Source organism: Eutrigla gurnardus (genome assembly GCF_963514095.1).
Source record: "Eutrigla gurnardus genome assembly, chromosome: 16".
NCBI lineage: Eukaryota > Metazoa > Chordata > Actinopteri > Perciformes > Triglidae > Eutrigla > Eutrigla gurnardus.
Genome location: NC_139927.1, coordinates 2763554 through 2782424, shown reverse-complemented (window position 1 = coordinate 2782424; position 18871 = coordinate 2763554). Strand labels below are relative to the sequence as shown.

Below are 18871 nucleotides of genomic sequence, written 5' to 3'. Positions count from 1 at the left end.
AGCAAAAAACGAGAACAATCAAACCGGAAACAAAACTTACAGCTGGTGAACGAAAAATCCAAATAACACTGGGAAACACCCGCTGGAATACTGGGAGGACAGACAGCATGGTTAGCCGACAGTAACAGACTAACAAGCAATTAATCAAAGGAAACACGCGGACTAAATACACGAGAGCTGATTGGGAGATGAGAGACAGGTAGGGAAACACGAGGGCAGGCTGGGAGGTGATTGGAGGGAAACATGAGGGCAGGCTGGGAGGTGATTGGAGGGAAACATGAGGGCAGGCTGGGAGGTGATTGGAGGGAAACATGAGGGCAAGCTGGGAGGTGATTGGAGGGAAACATGAGGGCAGGCTGGGAGGTGATTGGATGGAAACACGAGGGCAGGCTGGGAGGTTATTGGAGGGAAACGCAAAGCAATGCGGAGGGAAACTGAACAGGAAGTAAAGCACAACACAATACAGAAGGACTACAAAATAAAACAGGAAACCAACAACACCAACACACAAGAGAAAGAAACTACCAAATAACAGAGATCATCGAACAAAAACCAGTTGACCAAAATGAATCATATAATACCTCTTGAACCCGTGCCTTTATAAAACATTTTATAAAAAAAAAGGTCTCTGAAAGTTTTAGAGCTGCACTGATGACAACACCAAATGTGGTGTAAGAGCCCTGACACAACAGGGAGGAGCAGGAAAGGGTCTCTTCCTTCTTTTTCTCAAAACCACAAAAAAAGACACGAGTGACGCTGACAAGCAATGACTGACATGTATATATATATTAAAAACTTCAGACTAAGAGTTGGACTTCAAGTCCTGTGCAGTAAAGTGATATTCTAACAAAATCAGAGTACTCACTAGCAACATGGTACGGAACAAGAACAACAGAGATGCTGCTTATGTGAACTCGTCCTCAAATGGTGAGTAAAAGTCATGGTTCCAAAGTGGAATGCCTGTGGTTAACTCTGTAATCATTTTCTGGCTGGTGATCTACACATCCACTTGAACACAAATACCTGTTGACGCGACACAGTTCTGGATTATTTTTGTTAATGCTTCATCACACAGACAGCATTATGGGATTCGTTCAACTTCAAGTGACTTCCCTTCTGAGGTCAGGTTGATACAAATGATTGAACAACATTGAATGGGGACTTTGTCCCTTGGTGACCGATCACTGAGAGGTGAATCACCAACTGGTCAATCAAGCCTGTCCATTCAAAATGCACAGCAGGAATGCAAGGATAGTTCACCCTACGAAATGTGTTTAAAAAAAAGGAAAATTCAGGTCCAACCTTGCTGCCAAGTCTGGTTAATGACTTTTTTCCTTCTAAAACAAATGAGAAACAACGTGTGATAAGTGGGATTCATAAATATGACATCATGCCAATTCTCATTTCCTCTGATGTATTTTTGGTTTGCTGAGAGAGCCGTCCGCCTCCATCTTCACCACAGTGTTGACTGTGGAATACGTCACCTCCTCTCTGACCTGCATGACACAAACCGGAGGTTTTACATGATTCACACCAATAAACAAAACCATCTATATTTACAGTCACTTTGCTTTCATCCAAAAGGATACCTTTAACTGCCAAAACTGCATATGGACACACAAACATCACGTTTACGGCGGTATTGTGGTGGCAGAGAAACGACCGAAATTGACAACATTTTCAGAAAAACAAATGTCTTGTAGGATGTCTGAATAGGAAAATAATTCTCACTAGGCTATTTTATAATGGTGATCAACATTAGCGTGTTAGCAGAAGTAGCATATAAACAGTGTTGCTAGCTTACACTATAACAGAATCCAATGAATGAAGGGGTCATATGGTTGAGCACAGACTTAGTAAAATAATCGGAGAAGGCGTTGAGATGATCCGTATACTTTTGAGATTTTGGAGCCAAAATGTTACAGCGAGAACGAATACCTTCTGCCACCAGTTTGGCTCTGCCCCACAAAATACATCACCACTATTTACAAATCACAAAACATACTCTGCCAGGGTTTTTTCAGGAGGAAAAAGAGTTCAGGACCCAAAAGCAGATACAAACGAAAAGATAATTGAGGTTGAGAGGTGATTGGAGGGACTAAGGACTACAAAATAAAACAGGAACCCAACAACAAGGAATAAGAGAGGAAATCCCAGAACATAACCAGGATCATGACACACTGACCTTTTTGTAGGGAGAAGCCTGGTGATGAGCATGGCTGACAGTGACGTAGGTCAGACTGCTCTCTGGCTCATCCTGCAAACAACACAGTTGTTTACAAAGTACAAATACACAGTTCACACTGGTTGCATGTATTCATCACGTGTTTCTAAACCACATGTGACAATGCATAAACATTGATCATGGCAAATCTTGACTTGAAGATGCTGTCTAGCTCTCTGTCATTGTAGTCACATGAAAAACTACAGAATACCTGTCTTAATATCTGTCAGGGAGATTTATGCTCATCTTATTTAAGATTATTTGATTGTGTTCACAAAAAAATTGCGTTCACTAACAACATTTTTCGTGAGGAAAGGGAAACACTACCATTGTCATAACTTACGATGCTAGCTCAACAGATGTGCAGTAAATATTGTGCATAAGAGTAAAAAATAAGTTTAAAAATAAGGACTTTGGGAGAGCATCAGTTGTTATTAGTCAAACTTATCGTATCAAAATACATTTTACTCACAGGATGTTGGGTTGGTGTCTGAACATCTGGAACAAAAAGTCACATTTCAAAGATTAGCTTTAAAATATCATCATTCTTTACGTAATGAACATCACATTATCATTTATCCCAATGTTATGGAAAACACTTGTTTTTAACGGCTGGCAAAAGTCCATTGACATTGGCTTATCTTTCTTGCAACCAGAGTCGTCGCCCCCTGATGGCCAGTAGAGAGAAGGCACTTCCACATTGGCTTTATTTTTCAGAACCGGAGGTTTCCGTCTGCCTTAAACGCAGGGTTCGACAACTAACCGGCTCTGTCCACAGACTCTCGGGAAATTGTTGGAGGTTTTTCCTTCATTTTCAGTTTGGCATCCTGATATATCCTTCAAACACACATTGTGGACCCTTCTGTCTGCAGCTAGTGACAGTGCTAGCTCTGATGGCTTGACAGGTTAACATATATATATATATCTTATGTGTGTAACATTAAACTGCACTGGCTCTGTTTTACTGACCCTCTGTCACTCTCTTCCTGTATTTGATGAGGACAACGGCGATGGCGACCAGCACTACCACTGCCCCGACCACTGCACCGATGGAGATGTAGGTGTGATCAGAAGGGGGCTCTGCGGTGAGAGGATTCCAGTTAGCCAAAATACAAAATAACATATTCACTTGTTAATATGTAACTTATTATATCATGATTGTTTTTCATCATAAATAAGATCGTACATATGATCGTACCTGGATCAGATGTTTCTATCTTCCCACCTGTGAAGTCAGCTGTGTAGTCAGCCTCTGTCTTTACCTGGTTCTCATCGACAAACTGGCAGGTGTATCTGTTGCTGTGGCCGCTCTGATGCTTCACCTTCAGAACAGAGACACAGTCGGTCTCTTGGAGGAAACTGTCCCCGACACCTTCACGACGCAGCACACTTCGTGTCTCATCCAGCCAGCGGATGCTGCTCTGTCGACAAGGAACGGCATCAGTGTACATCCGCAGAGAGCACTTTAACGTGACCTCACCGTCGCTCTTTGGACCAGCGTCTGGTGGAGCTGGAGAGACTGGGAGAAAACAAGGGGAAACTGTTAACTCAGCGTAAAGATGTTTGAGATCTACAGTAGGCCACATCGCCCAGCCGTAAGGTGAACTCGCCAAAGTGCAACATAATCTCAGTGACTTTTCATGGAAATGAGACTCACTTGTCAGAACATTTAAAAATGAACGTTCATCGTCGCTCCCACACCGACAGGTGTACACACCGACATCCTCAGCAGTGACGCTCTGAATGACCAAAGAGCACTCTCTGTCCACACTCAGCCTGGCAGCTTGGGGTGAGTTACTCAGAACTTTTTCATTCTTAACTACAGGGAACAATTTATTTGAACTTGTGGTGTAAAGCCATGTAATGTAGGGGCATGTTGTGTCGGGGGGGATTGCATCTCCACAAAGCAGAATGGCTTCTTGTCCACGTCTGTGGTAGACAAGGAAGTCTCTTCCACTGATGCCATCTAGAACCAAAAAAACACAATTATGAAGAAAAACTCAGGAAATGGAGATCAATACAGCACATCTCCACCGTTATATCTGTAACTTAAAAGCACCTTACAGTCTATCAGAATAGACAAACAGACTCAAATCCAATCTGCACATCTGATGTTATCCTCTTGTGTGCCCTTGTATTACTCTGAGTGTTGTGCACCAACTGCTTCCATTCACAATGTCAATTCTTGGATTTACTATCATATTAGTGGAGAGAGAAGAGACTTTTTGATCACCAAACTGTTTCTGTCTTTGACATCTGCATTCATGTTGAAGTTTATACACATTTCAGAATCTATCTAAAGAAAACTGACTCAAATGATTTCAAGATCATCTGTAAAATATGACTTATACTTATATTTCTAAATGATAATGGGAAAACAGAGCGTTACCTTGAAACAGAAGCACGTAAACAAGGATTAATTCCAGTGGAAATGTCATGTCGGATTAGCGGACGGACGTTGTGTGAGGCTCTTCTGCCACAGATCTGTGTCTGATGGTGCTGCTTCCTCTTTGTGGTTGATTTACTGAGAGGAAAAGTGACGTGTCAAATGATGTCACCAATCAATGAGTAGAGTTGAAGTTAATCACATCTGTCTGCCATGTAAACAGGCCACACATGACAGCTCCAATTAAAAGGAACTTGTGTTTCACAAGCAGCAGTTGAGTCAGAAAATGACAAAGAAAGACCATTAGAACAGTTCTAGAGAAAAAGAGAGAGAACATGGGTGACATTGCAGAGAGATTTGACTGCATTTTCATAACACTGGGCCTCATTCACCAACCCTTCTTAAGAAGAATTTTGATCACAAACCCTACTTACTCAGCTTTCACAAAGATTCTGACATTCACCACTGATTTCTTATTTGGGATTTATTCTTAGTTAAGTTAACAAAGTCTACGCACATTCAAAAGCACTAACACACTCAGTCCTGACCCACTCCTGGGACTGGACAACAGTCCTGACCCACACATAGGATCGGACAACAGTCCTGACCCACTCCTGGGACCGGACAACAGTCCTGACCCACTCCTGGGACTGGAAAACAGTACTGACCCACTCCTGGGACTGGACAACAGTCCTGACCCACACATAGGACCGGACAACCGTCCTGGCCCACTCCTGAGATCGGACAACCGTCCTGACCCACTCCTGGGACTGGACAACCGTCCTGACCCACTCCTGGGACCAGACAATGATCCTGACCCACACATGGGACAGGACAACCTCATATTTGACATCAACCTATTTTTTATTTTGCTTCATCGGTTGTGCAATCCACCCATACATCTTGTTTTACTGTTATTTTATTTCCACTACTGATGCAACAGAATATCACGGCTCGTTTGCTGTTCACTACCTTCAGCAGTCGGCTTCCTCCACTTCAGAACGATTGAGGTTTTTCTTGGGCATTGCGGGGCGTTTACATATGCTAATCAGAAACACGTCATGATTATGACTTCGACTTTTCTTAGGACCTTTGTTAAGAACAAATTTAAGAAAAAACTTGAGTACCAATGTCCTTTGAAGGAATTGGCCAATCACTGGGGACATAGAGCCTCTGTATACCATCAAATGCACAGTAATAGTTAGACACACCCAGGCTGAACATAACTATAAGCAGTTAATTGGACTTATATCAGACATTTATAGTGAAGAAAATGAACAGTAAGACAATCATTCAAAATCAATTGAGGCTCAATTAATACATTTATTTGCGGGCTTTGAGCAGAATAACACCTCTGACATGTTTACAACTTACAAAGCAAATTAAATGGTTGCCTTCTGTATTTCCACACGTTGCATTCCCCTGATGAATGTAAGGATGCACTCACACTACACCAACCGGACCACGTTACGATTGAGCCTAAAGTCAGGATTGTTTGGTCAGTGTGAGCGCTCCATTCCGTACTGAAAAACGGTCCGCTTCCTCGGCCCGGCATGCTTGGAAGAGGTGGATATGAGTCCGGTACGGTTCATGCACACACCCGCTCACGCTCACATGTTCTGATTCAGGCCGAGTGTTTACTAGAAATATGTGCAGACATGACGGGTCAGTTAAGTTTCTGTCATGTTCTCTGTGTTTTTCTCTCTTGTGATGACTTGAGACGGCGCTCCTTGAAAACAACACATCATGAATGGCCCTGGTGTGAGTGCACCCTAAGATTCACTGTCCTTTTTGCTCTGTTTTGGGTCTCCACCCCCTCCTGGGGGAAATATCTGTGTCTTTAGCTGCTTAATGCTCCACTATGATCACCAGCTAACTGTGTCTTTTGTTTGCTGCTGAGAAGGTTCAAGAGGCTGAAGTCTGCAGTAAATATTCCATAACATAACAAACAAAAAAAGATGGTTCAATAAGGCTAAAAACATCTGCAAACCCGCAAAGTCTGTGATATTTCTCTGCACATCTGTCAATATGACTGATGAATGAATGAATGAATGAATGAATTAATTAATTAATTAATTTTATTTTCGAACATGTATAGAAAAAAAAATGTATGTAACTATTTGTACGTACAAAAGAAAGAAAAAGAGAAATTAATAAAGTAAAATAAAATAAAGAGCTAAGACATAACAAAATACCGCACATTGTTCGAAAAAGGAGTGGGATGAAGTACAATACTTTTTTAATTTCCCACCCCTATTTAACTACTCTTCAGTTTGTAACTACACAGATATCCTAACTACCTAATACACCTAAATACATACATACCATATATACACTTCATAAATATCTATATAAATATATATATATACACATGTATATGCATACACATATATACATACATACACACATATATATATATACATATATATAATATACACATACATATACACACACATACATACATACATACATACACATACATAAATACACACACACATACACATACATACATACAGTACATACATACACACATACATATAAACTATCCCCATGACTAAATATCTACCCTATATACCATATACTAAGTTATTTACAATATAACAATCAACCCTATTCCATAGCTTTATCCCTCATCAACCTCCGTTAACATACTTCCTCTTCCATGTACTTGTTTAAAAATATTTTTTTGTACCTTTTTTTAAACAGATTTATATTTGGACTTTGTTTTATTTCTGTCTCCAGACTGTTTGCTCATATGTATCCTATATGAGGTTTTCAGCCGACTTTATTATCCAAAATCACACCAAGAAATTTAATTTCCTGTACCCTTTCTATTTTAGTATTGTCTATTATCAATTCTACATTACAATCTATTTTGTGTCTCCCAAACAACATGATCTTTGTTTTGCTTAGATTTAATGATAATTTATTTTTGTCAAACCATAGATGAGAACAATCTGAAGCAACACAACATCTGCTCATTGTCGGCACAGAAAATTATTTGGCAGAAATTCTTTACATCACTTGAGAGGTAAAAACAGCGGGCAATGTATCCTCAATGTAAAGCTGAAGTTGGAGATCAGTGCCGTGTAGCAGTAGCATGAAGCACGCCGCCATTTTCATACCGGACGCTGCCGTCATTTTCAAACCGGACGCTGCCGTCATTTTCATACAGGACACTGCCGCCATTTTCAAGCCAGGACGCTGCCGTCATTTTCATACAGGACACTGCCGCCATTTTCAAACCGGATGCTGCCGTCATTTTCATACAGGACACTGCCGCCATTTTCAAACCGGACGCTGCCGTCATTTTCATACAGGACGCTGCTGCTGACATTGAATATCTGTGAAATACAACACAACACCTGAGGTTCTGAAAGATTGTATGGACAGATTGAACCAGAGAGGCTAGAGGCTCTGTGGTCACAAGTAACAATGGACTCAAATGAAAATGTTACATATTATTATTATTTTCTCACCTCAATGTTATTGTCAAGTCTTTTTTTGTTCCCTAGAAGAAGAAGAAGAAGAAGAAGAAGAAGAAGAAGAAGAAGAAGAAGAAGAAGAAGAAGAAGAAGAAGAAGAAGAAGAAGAAGAAGAAGAAGAAGAAGAAGAAAGGTGGCATTCAAATTCTAAACGTAAGATTTAAATTAACCAGTTTGAACAAATTTTGATCTGAAATTTCCTCACATTTGTGTCTGATGACAACAAAGGTCGTCACGGTTACGAGGATCAGTGCTACGATACGCAGAGCCAACATGACGGCGCTCAGTGGAGACCAACCTGTGGAGTTGTTGAACACACGTCACTGAATACACAAGTATTACATTTAATCAGCTGCAGGAAAAACCGCTGCGACACATACGATCGTACCTGGATCAGATGTTTCTGTCTTCCCACCTGTGAAGTCAGCTGTGTAGTCAGCCTCTGTCTTTACCTGGGTCTCATCAACAAACTGGCAGGTGTATCTGTTGCTGTGGCCGCTCTGATGCTTCACCTTCAGAACAGAGACACAGTCGGTCTCTTGGAGGAAACTGTCCCCGACACCTTCACCACGCAGCACACTTCCTGTCTCATCCAGCCAGCGGATGCTGCTCTGTCGACAAGGAACGGCATCAGTGTACATCCGCAGAGAGCACTTTAACGTGACCTCACCGTCGCTCTTTGGACCAGCGTCTGGTGGAGCTGGAGAGACTGGGAGAAAACAAGGGGAAACTGTTAACTCAGCGTAAAGATGTTTGAGATCTACAGTAGGCCACATCGCCTAGCCGTAAGGTGAACTCGCCAAAATGCAACATAATCTCAGTGACTTTTCATGGAAATGAGACTCACTTGTCAGAACATTTAAAAATGAACGTTCATCGTAGCTCCCCTGCCGACAGGTGTACACACCGACATCCTCAGCAGTGACGCTCTGAATGACCAAAGAGCACTCCACGTCCACACTCAGCCTGGCAGCTTGGGGTGAGTTACTCAGAACTTTTTCATTCTTAACTACAGGGAACAATTTATTTGAACTTGTGGTGTAAAGCCATGTAATGTAGGGGCATGTTGTGTCGGGGGGGATTGCATCTCCACAAAGCAGAATGGCTTCTTGTCCACGTCTGTGGTAGACAAGGACGTCTCTTCCACTGATGCCATCTAGAACCAAAAAAACACAATTATGAAGAAAAACTCAGGAAATGGAGATCAATACAGCACATCTCCACCGTTATATCTGTAACTTAAAAGCACCATACAGTCTATCAGAATAGACAAACAGACTCAAATCCAATCTGCACATCTCATGTTATCCTCTTGTGTGCACTTGTATTACTCTGAGTGTTATGCACTAACTGCTTCAATTCATAATGTAAATTCTTGGATTTTCTATCACATTAGTGGAGAGAGAAGAGACTTTTTGATCACCAAACTGTTTCTGTCCTTGACATCTACATTCATGTTGAAGTTTATACACATTTCAGAATCTATCTAAAGAAAACTGACTCAAATGATTTCAAGATCATCTGTAAAATATGACATATATTTCTAAATGATAATGGGAAAACAGAGCGTTACCTTGAAACAGAAGCACGTAAACAAGGATTAATTCCAGTGGAAATGTCATGTCGGATTAGCGGACGGACGTTGTGTGAGGCTCTTCTGCCACAGATCAGGTCTGATGGTGCTGCTTCCTCTTTGTGGTTGATTTACTGAGAGGAAAAATGACATGTCAAACGATGTCACCAATCAATGAGTAGAGTTGAAGTTAATCACATCTGTCTGCCATGTAAACAGGCCACACATGACAGCTCCAATTAAAAGGAACTTGTGTATCACAAGCAGCAGTTGAGTCAGAAAATGACAAAGACCATTAGAACTGTTCTAGAGAAAAAGAGAGAGAACATGGGTGGCGACACTGACATTGCAGAGAGATTTGACTGCATTTTCATAACACTGGGCCTCATTCACCAACCCTTCTTAAGAAGAATTTTGTTCACAAACCCTACTTACGCAGTTTTCACAAGATTCTGACATTCACCACTGATTTCTTAATTGGGATTTATTCTTAGTTAAGTTAACAAAGTCTACGCACATTCAAAAGCACTAACACACTCAGTCCTGACCCACTCCTGGGACTGGACAACAGTCCTGATCCACACATAGGATCGGACAACAGTCCTGACCCACTCCTGGGACCGGACAACCGTCCTGACCCACTCCTGAGATCGGACAACCGTCTTGACCCACTCCTGGGACTGGACAACAGTCCTGACCCACTCATGGGACCGGACAACCGTCCTGGCCCACTCCTGGGACTGGACGACAGTCCTGACCCACTCCTGGGACCGGACAACAGTCCTGACCCACACATAGGATCGGACAACAGTCTGACTATTGAAGTTTTTCTTGGGCATTGCGGGGCGTTTACATATGCTAATCAGAAACGCGTCGTAATTATGACTTAGACTTTTCTTAGGACCTTTGTTAAGAACAAATTTAAGAAAAAAACTTGAGGCCCAATGTCCTTTGAAGGAATTGGCCAATCACTGGGGACATAGAGCTTCTGTATACCATCAAATGCACAGTAATAGTCAGACACACCCAGGCTGAACATAACTACAAGCAGTTAATTGGACTTATATCAGATATTTATAGTGAAGAAAATGAACAGTAAGACAATCATTCAAAATCAATTGAGGCTCAATTAATACATTTATTTGCGGGCTTTGAGCAGAATAACACCTCTGACATGTTTACAACTTACAAAGCAAATTAAATGGTTGCCTTCTGTATTTCCACACGTTGCATTCCCCTGATGAATGTAAGGGTGCACTCACACTACACCAACCGGACCACGGTACGATTGAGCCTAAAGTCAGGATTGTTTGGTCAGTCTGAGCGCTCCATTCTGTACTGAAGAACGGTCCGCTTCCTCGGCCCGGCATGCTTGGAAGAGGTGGATATGAGTCCGGTACGGTTCATGCACACACCCACTCACGCTCACATGTTCTGATTCAGGCCGAGTGTTTACTAGAAATATGTGCAGACATGACGGGTCAGTTAAGTTTCTGTCATGTTCTCTGTGTTGTTCTCTCTTGTGATGACTTGAGACGGCGCTCCTTGAAAACAACACATCATGAATGGCCCTGGTGTGAGTGCACCCTAAGATTCACTGTCCTTTTTGCTCTGTTTTGGGTCTCCACCCCCTTCTGGGGGAAATATCTGCGTCTTTAGCTGCTAAATGCTCCACTATGATCACCAGCTAACTATGTCTTTTGTTTGCTGCTGAGAAGGTTCAAGAGGCTGAAGTCTGCAGTAAATATTCCATAACATAACAAACAAAAAAAGATGGTTCAATAAGGCTAAAAAACATCTGCAAACCCGCAAAGTCTGTGATATTTCTCTGCACATCTGTCAATATGACTGATGAGAACAATCTGAAGCAACACAACATCTGCTCATTGTCGGCACAGAAAATTATTTACTATAATATATAATATAACTTTACATCACTTGAGAGGTAAAAACAGCGGGCAATGTATCCTCAATGTAAAGCTGAAGTTGGAGATCAGTGCCGTGTAGCAGTAGCATGAAGCTCTCTGCCATTTTCATACAGGACGCTGCCGCCGTTTTCATACAGGACGCTGCCGCCATTTTCATAAAGGATGCTGCCGCCATTTTCATACAGGACGCTGCCGCCATTTTCATACAGGACGCTGCTGCTGACATTGAATATCTGTGAAATACAACACAACACCTGAGGTTCTGAAAGATTGTATGGACAGATTGAACCAGAGAGGCTAGAGGCTCTGTGGTCACAAGTAACAATGGACTCAAATGAAAATGTTACATATTATTATTATTTTCTCACCTCAATGTTATTGTCAAGTCTTTTTTTGTTCCCTAGAAGAAGAAGAAGAAGAAGAAGAAGAAGAAGAAGAAGAAGAAGAAGAAGAAGAAGAAGAAGAAGAAGAAAGGTGGCATTCAAATTCTAAACGTAAGATTTAAATTAACCAGTTTGAACAAATTTTGATCTGAAATTTCCTCACATTTGTGTCTGATGACAACAAAGGTCGTCACGGTTACGAGGATCAGTGCTGCGATACGCAGAGCCAACATGACGGCGCTCAGTGGAGACCAACCTGTGGAGTTGTTGAACACACGTCACTGAATACACAAGTATTACATTTAATCAGCTGCAGGAAAAACCGCTGCAACACATACGATCGTACCTGGATCAGATGTTTCTGTCTCCCGACCTGTGAAGTCAGGTGTGTAGTCAGCCTCTGTCTTTACCTGGTTCTCATCAACAAACTGGCAGGTGTATCTGTTGCTGTGGCCGCTCTGATGCTTCACCTTCAGAACAGAGACACAGTCGGTCTCTTGGAGGAAACTGTCCCCGACACCTTCACCACGCAGCACACTTCCTGTCTCATCCAGCCAGCGGATGCTGCTCTGTCGACAAGGAACGGCGTTCCTGTATATCCGCAGAGAGCACTTTAACGTGACCTCACCGTCGCTCTTTGGACCATCGTCTGGTGGAGCTGGAGAGACTGGGAGAAAACAAAGAAGATTATGGAACCTTTTTTTCCAGATGCCTTCCGACTTTGACTAACTTCCCACCTCACTGGTCACGATGCCGGTGTTTTGAGGATGCGTGGTATGTGGGATTCTGGGTAGCGAGCTAACAATTAAATGTCTGCTACGATGAAGTGTGCGTTCACACACTGCACAAAGTTACAAGTATGTTGTGTTGCTTGCTTGCATGCAGACTGTAATGGAGGCAAGTCGGTCGGACACGCTCACATGGAGGTGTTGGTGACTGTAAAACCGGTCAGGAATCATAGAGTAATGTGTTAGATCCATAGAACGGAGCTGTATCAATGGAATGGACTTTTGCATGACACTTCTGTAGTGTAGTGATTCTAATTATCAGGACTCGTCATACTGGTGTGATCCTATGCAGCAAAGGGTTAAATTATGCATTAATTAAGCATTTAAGTCATTTAGAGGAGATTTAAAATAATATCTGGATATATATAGTGTATCGCGATACAACGTAAAAATACGATGTGATGTATAGGCCATATCGCCTAGCCGTAAGGTGAACTCGCCACAATGCAACATAATCTCGGTGACTTTTCATGGAAATGAGACTCACTTGTCAGAACATTCAAAATTGAACGTTCATTCTGATCACTCCCCCTCCACCGACAGGTGTACACACCGACATCCTCAGCAGTGACGTTCTGAATGACCAAAGAGCACTCCACGTCCACACTCAGCCTGGCAGCTTGGGGTGAGTTACTCAGCACATGTCCATTCTCAACTACAGGGAAAAAGTCATGTGGTCTTATGGTGTAAAGCCATGTAATACTGGGGCATGTTATGTCAGGGGGGAATGGATCTCCACAAAGCAGAATGGCTTCTTGTCCACGTCTGTGGTAGACAAGGACGTCTCTTCCACTGATGCCATCTAGAACCAAAAAAACACATTTATGAAGAAAAACTCAGGAAATATGAAATCATCTAGAAATCATCATTCATGTTCATTAGTGACAATTCACTAATGAACTGTCTTTGATCTTTGAGATCAATACAGCACATCTCCATCATTAAATCTGTAACACAAAAGCACCTTAAAGTCTATCAGAATAAGATAATCCTTTATTAGTCCCACAGTGGGGAAATCTATTTGTCTACCTACCTATCTACCTACCCATCTACCTACCTACCTACCTACCTACCTATCTACCTACCTATCTACCTACCCATCTACCTACCTACCTACCTATCTACCTACCCATCTACCTACCTACCCATCTACCTACCTATCTACCTACCTACCTACCAATCTACCTATCTACCTATCTATCTACCTATCTACCTATCTACCTACCAATCTACCTATCTATCTACCTACCTACCTATCTATCTACCTATCTACCTATCTATCTACCTATCTACCTATCTACCTACCAATCTACCTATCTATCTACCAACCTACCTATCTATCTACCTATCTACCTATCTACCTACCAATCTACCTACCTACCTACCTACCTACCAATCTACCTATCTATCTACCAACCTACCTACCTACCAATCTACCTATCTATCTACCAATCTACCTATCTATCTACTTATCTACCTATCTACCTACCTACCTACCTACCTACCTACCTACCTACCTACCTACCTACCTACCAATCTACCTATCTATCTACCTATCTACCTAGGGTTACAGCAGCAAAGAGGATGGTGCAAATAACAGAACAGTGTTGTAGAGTGTGACTGCTGCAGGAAGGAAAGACCTCCGGTTCCTCTCTGGACACCGAGGGTGTCTCAACCAATCACTGAAGGAGCTGCTCAGTGATGTAAGTGTTCAGTAGATACAGTCTTCTCTGGCCTTTTTTGTAGAGGGCGTTGATCATCCCTCTACACTCCAGTGTATTGTCTATATGAAGACCCAGGTAATGTCAGATCAAATCCAATCTGCACATCTCATGTTATCCTCTTGTGTGCCCTTGTATTACTGTGTTATGCACTAACTGCTTTCATTCATAATGTAAATTCTTGGATTTTCTATCATATTTGTGGAGAGCGGAGAGACTTTTTGATCACCAAACCGTTTCTGTCCTTGACATCTGCATTCATGTTGAAGTTTATATACATTTCACAATCTATCTAAAGATAACAGACTCCTGATTTCAAGCTCATGAAAGTGACTCTTAAATCGTTTTTTGTTCCTGGAAACACTTTTCACACTAGTCTCTCTTTTATATATTTCTGTAAAATATGACTTATACTTATATTTATGAATGATAATGGAAAAACAGAGCGTTACCTTGAAACAGAAGCACGTAAACAAGGATTAATTCCAGTGGAAATGTCATGTCGGATTAGCGGACGGACGTTGTGTGAGGCTCTTCTGCCACAGATCTGTGTCTGATGGTGCTGCTTCCTCTTTGTGGTTGATTTACTGAGAGGAAAAGTGACATGTCAAATGATGTCACCAAGCAACAAGTTGAGTTGGAGTTCATCACATCTGTGTGCATTCAGGTGACAGCTCCAATTAAAAAGAAACTGGTGTTTCACAAGCAGCAGTTGTGTCAGAAAATTACAAAGAAAGAGCCTTGACCTCACCGTGACTCTTTGGATCAGCGTCTGGTGGAGCTGCAGAGATCGGCAAACAATAAGGGAAAACTGTTCACTCAGCGTAAAGATGTTTGAGATCTTCCACTAAGTACTTATCTATGAGCTTTTATTCATCTTCTGTCCTCGTTGTTTTAGTGAGTTACTATATGAAGGTGTGCCGAACCTAAAGACCTTTCAGTGGTGAGAAATGAGAATAAGGAATGGAAAGAAAACAGATCAACAAATCGGCATTTCATCGTGATTCATGAACTTTTCACTGCATTGAACAATTATCAATCACGAAGGAGCAGTCAGCTGAACTCCCCAGAACTGTTCCTGTCGCCACAGTGCTCATTGATCAACTATCGGCGTAGAACCATGGAACAGTTATAGCATGTTGGGTCAGCGGGGGATGCAGTGGCACGATGGCAATTTACACATACTGTAAATAAATCTGTTATTATTTTGTTCATTTTCACGTTTAAGTAGGTGGATTGCTGAAACATACAGGTGATTACAATAAACTGATGGTTTACTGGTGAGGCAACATCTAGGAGGTCATTCGTTCAAGAAATAGTTGAACATTTTCTCTCTTTTTTTGGACTGAAGGTGAGTAGATCAACTCATGAACACGAGTTCTGGCCTTGAAAGGAGGTTTTCTCTCCTTCTCTGGATAAACAGTCCGGACCAAACTGAAAAAAGGTGAACAATTTCAATCATACTGTTCCATAGAGCTCTACTGCCATTATGTGGCCAGAAGAAACATAGGTTTGCTCATTAATCCTTCAATATGTATTCAATATTACTTATTCAACAATATACTTGAATATGCTTCATTTACCAAATTTGTTTGGGCTAGCTTGAGAGGTCTGCATTTGTGTGCAGAGAATCATAGTCCCTCTACAAAAGAGTATAAGGGAGTAATGTTTAGTATACAGAAATGTTTCTATCATGTTTCCATTCGCTTTGTTGTGTTACACTAATAATTATGTGTAACCTGATACAAAGAGCCAGGTTTTGACCATAATGGCCACGGTATGGGTCTATCCTGCATAGGACAACTATATAATTACCTCAGAAGTTTAAATAATTGTGTAATAATTGTAAAAAAAACAACCATATTTTATTCTGAGCAGAAACAAAGATCAATTCATCGAGGGCTTACGTTTCCGATCTGATTCATTAATATCTAACGATTGGTTCACAGTCATTTAATTGAACTCTGTAAATTCCTGTTGATTCCTGGTGATGTCCCGATTCTTTAACGGGTATTAAACTAAATATGCATATCTATAAGTAATAATCCATTCATGTAAATAACAAAAGGAAAATAGAAGGCGAACCCTCGTCTGTGTGCTCTCGGAAACAGGAGGTGATGTGTGAGGCTTTTTGTGCCCGATGATGAAACTTCCTCTTTCTTAGTAAAAACATCTTGAGAAACAGCATCGAAATATGTTATTAGTGTAGCGCCAGGAAGTTACCTCATAATGTTTTTCCTATGAAGCAGGTCTTAATTTACAGAGACCCAACATTCCCCCAGCATGCACTGGGACGGCGGTGGAAAGGGAAACGGAAAAAGGGAAAGAAAACGGGGAAACACCTTGTGCAGAACCTAAGCTCTGGGTGGTCGACCATCTGCCTGGATCACTGATGGTGAAAGAGAGAGCGATGCACAGCAGGTGGCGCCACAATCCTGGTATCCATGGCAACCTGCAACACGAGAAAGCAAATGCACTGGATGCGATGTTAATAACATGCATGGATGGAGAGGAAGAGGAGGAGAGCGGAGCTCTGTGTGTCATAGGAAGTCTCCGGTAGTCTACAGCAGCGTGACTAAGGGCTGGTCCAAGGCAAGCCTGAGCCAGCCCTAACTTTAAGCTTTATCCAAAAAGAAAGTCCCATATTCTGAAAAACAGGTTTTCTCTGGTCTCTATAAACTGGTCCTCCCTCAGCCTGTCAACTCCCAGGATGAGGAGAACAAGCGACTCCTGAATGGTCTCTGCAGCGCCCCCACTGGTAAAACGGCGCACCTACAGGCTGTTCAGATTCAGCTCCCGTCGTTACGTAACGAGAAGAACAGAGGAGACCGTGGTTGCGTTTCATTTTTTATGACAATGTGCCGGCCGGTGTTAGCTTGTATGTGTGTGCTAACCACTTCACATGGGACTGCTTCAGTAACGAGGGTCAGTACAAAGCTGGCTTTGCCTCGACACTGACCCTCGTTAAAGGATCTGTCCCAACCATAAGGGACCAGCAACTTCACCTGAGACACATAGGCGAGCCATAGCGATACATCCACGTAAACATTGGAGCATGCTACCGCTTGCGTAAGCGGCATCCTCTCCGTCTCTCTCCAAGTAGGCGATGACAGACGGAGCTCATTAGCATTTAAAGGTGCAGGCACAGAAACAGCCTGTTCTCAGGAGAGCTCATTTGAGCAACTTTTAGACAGCTGAAATTCAGGACCACGGATGGGTTTGAGGCAAATCGAATCCAGTGATGTTGAACCTCTGACAGCTGTGTGGAGTTGATGAAAAACAGTATAATATGGGACCTTTAAGCCTACTCTTTAATGTGGAAATCTCCCTCCCAGACTGAAACTGGGAACTTGCTCCACAGGATCGGAGCTTGATAGCTGGAGGCTCTGGCTCCCATTCTACTTTTAAAGACTCCAGGAACCAGTACAGGTGCCGCAGCATTCTGGATCAACTGGAGGGCCTTATTTGGGCAGCCTGAAAATGAAGAATTGCAATAATCTAGCCTAAAAGCATTTGTTTGCAAGGTTTTGAAAAAGGGTGTACCTATTTTTTGAAACGTGAATAAAAGCAGTCCTTGAAGTTTGTTTTATGCCGATATATCCTGATCAAAGATAACGCCAAGGTTCTGCACCAAGAGTAACCATATAGATCATGTGTTTCAGAGTTTAACATCGTAGGTATCAAGGGTGCATCTATAAAGAAGCAGAGTACCATTCACACTCATTTAGTGTCAATAATTAACACTGCTTTTTAATCATATATCTGTGAGCGGTTATTTTACTTTATAGCTCACGACCTCAGTAGACACCGATTGGCTCCCGGCTGAGTGACACAGACAGATGACGTAAATCAGAAAGTATTGAGAGACAGAACAGATTTGTTGACAATGAGAAAAACAGATTCTAACTTTTTCTTTTTCCATTAAGAGTGCTGCTATAGCTGGAATATGCACCAATGAGCCGTTTCACGTGTGATTAATAAGCTGCCTGAAAACATTCTGCCACCGACACATTCATTTCATATGTGGATGTAAAACAGCCTCGAAATCCAAAGATTGTTTCATGGATACAGTAGAGCCAGGAGAGGAGAAGCACTGCAGTGGATTCAGAGGGTTTAATACAACAGTCACAGTATCACAGCATAGAACATCCTGTTCTTCACTTTAAAATCTATGTTTGGTCATAAAGTGACACGTTGAAAACAGGATGGAGGCAACGTAAAACACAGCAGCGCAAACATGCGGTTTGTGTCAAACAAGTTGAATTCCCAGTATATATATATATATATATATATATATATATATATATATATATATATATATATATATATATACACACGTAGCCTAACATGGACAAATAAAAGGATATGACCAAATGTCAAGAC

General features: G+C 41.8%; 1 protein-coding gene across 4 annotated transcripts; it reads right to left on the bottom strand.

The window, feature by feature from the left end:
- Positions 1 to 254: 254 nt before the first annotated feature.
- LOC311027055 (uncharacterized protein) lies at positions 255 to 17704 on the bottom strand. 4 transcript variants are annotated; one of them, XM_084030831.1, is made up of 9 exons: positions 16831 to 17704; positions 15240 to 15269; positions 14941 to 15075; positions 13255 to 13569; positions 8484 to 8804; positions 3194 to 3304; positions 2697 to 2722; positions 2186 to 2257; positions 1358 to 1496 (listed from the first exon to the last, which is right to left on the bottom strand). In XM_084030831.1, exons 3-9 carry the CDS (start codon positions 14987 to 14989, stop codon positions 1401 to 1403), a joined length of 990 nt encoding a protein of 329 aa, XP_083886957.1. In that variant the 5' UTR covers positions 14990 to 15075; positions 15240 to 15269; positions 16831 to 17704; the 3' UTR covers positions 1358 to 1400. The 4 variants fall into 4 exon arrangements, with proteins under 4 accessions (XP_083886958.1, XP_083886957.1, XP_083886959.1 ...); XM_084030833.1 differs by lacking the exons at positions 8484 to 8804; positions 13255 to 13569; positions 14941 to 15075; positions 15240 to 15269; positions 16831 to 17704 and adding exons at positions 3423 to 3743; positions 3882 to 4190; positions 4614 to 4748; positions 8090 to 8121; positions 8301 to 8368; XM_084030834.1 differs by lacking the exons at positions 1358 to 1496; positions 2186 to 2257; positions 2697 to 2722; positions 3194 to 3304; positions 8484 to 8804 and adding exons at positions 10794 to 11829; positions 11965 to 11996; positions 12143 to 12235; positions 12326 to 12646.
- Between the last annotated feature and the right edge of the window lie 1167 nt (positions 17705 to 18871).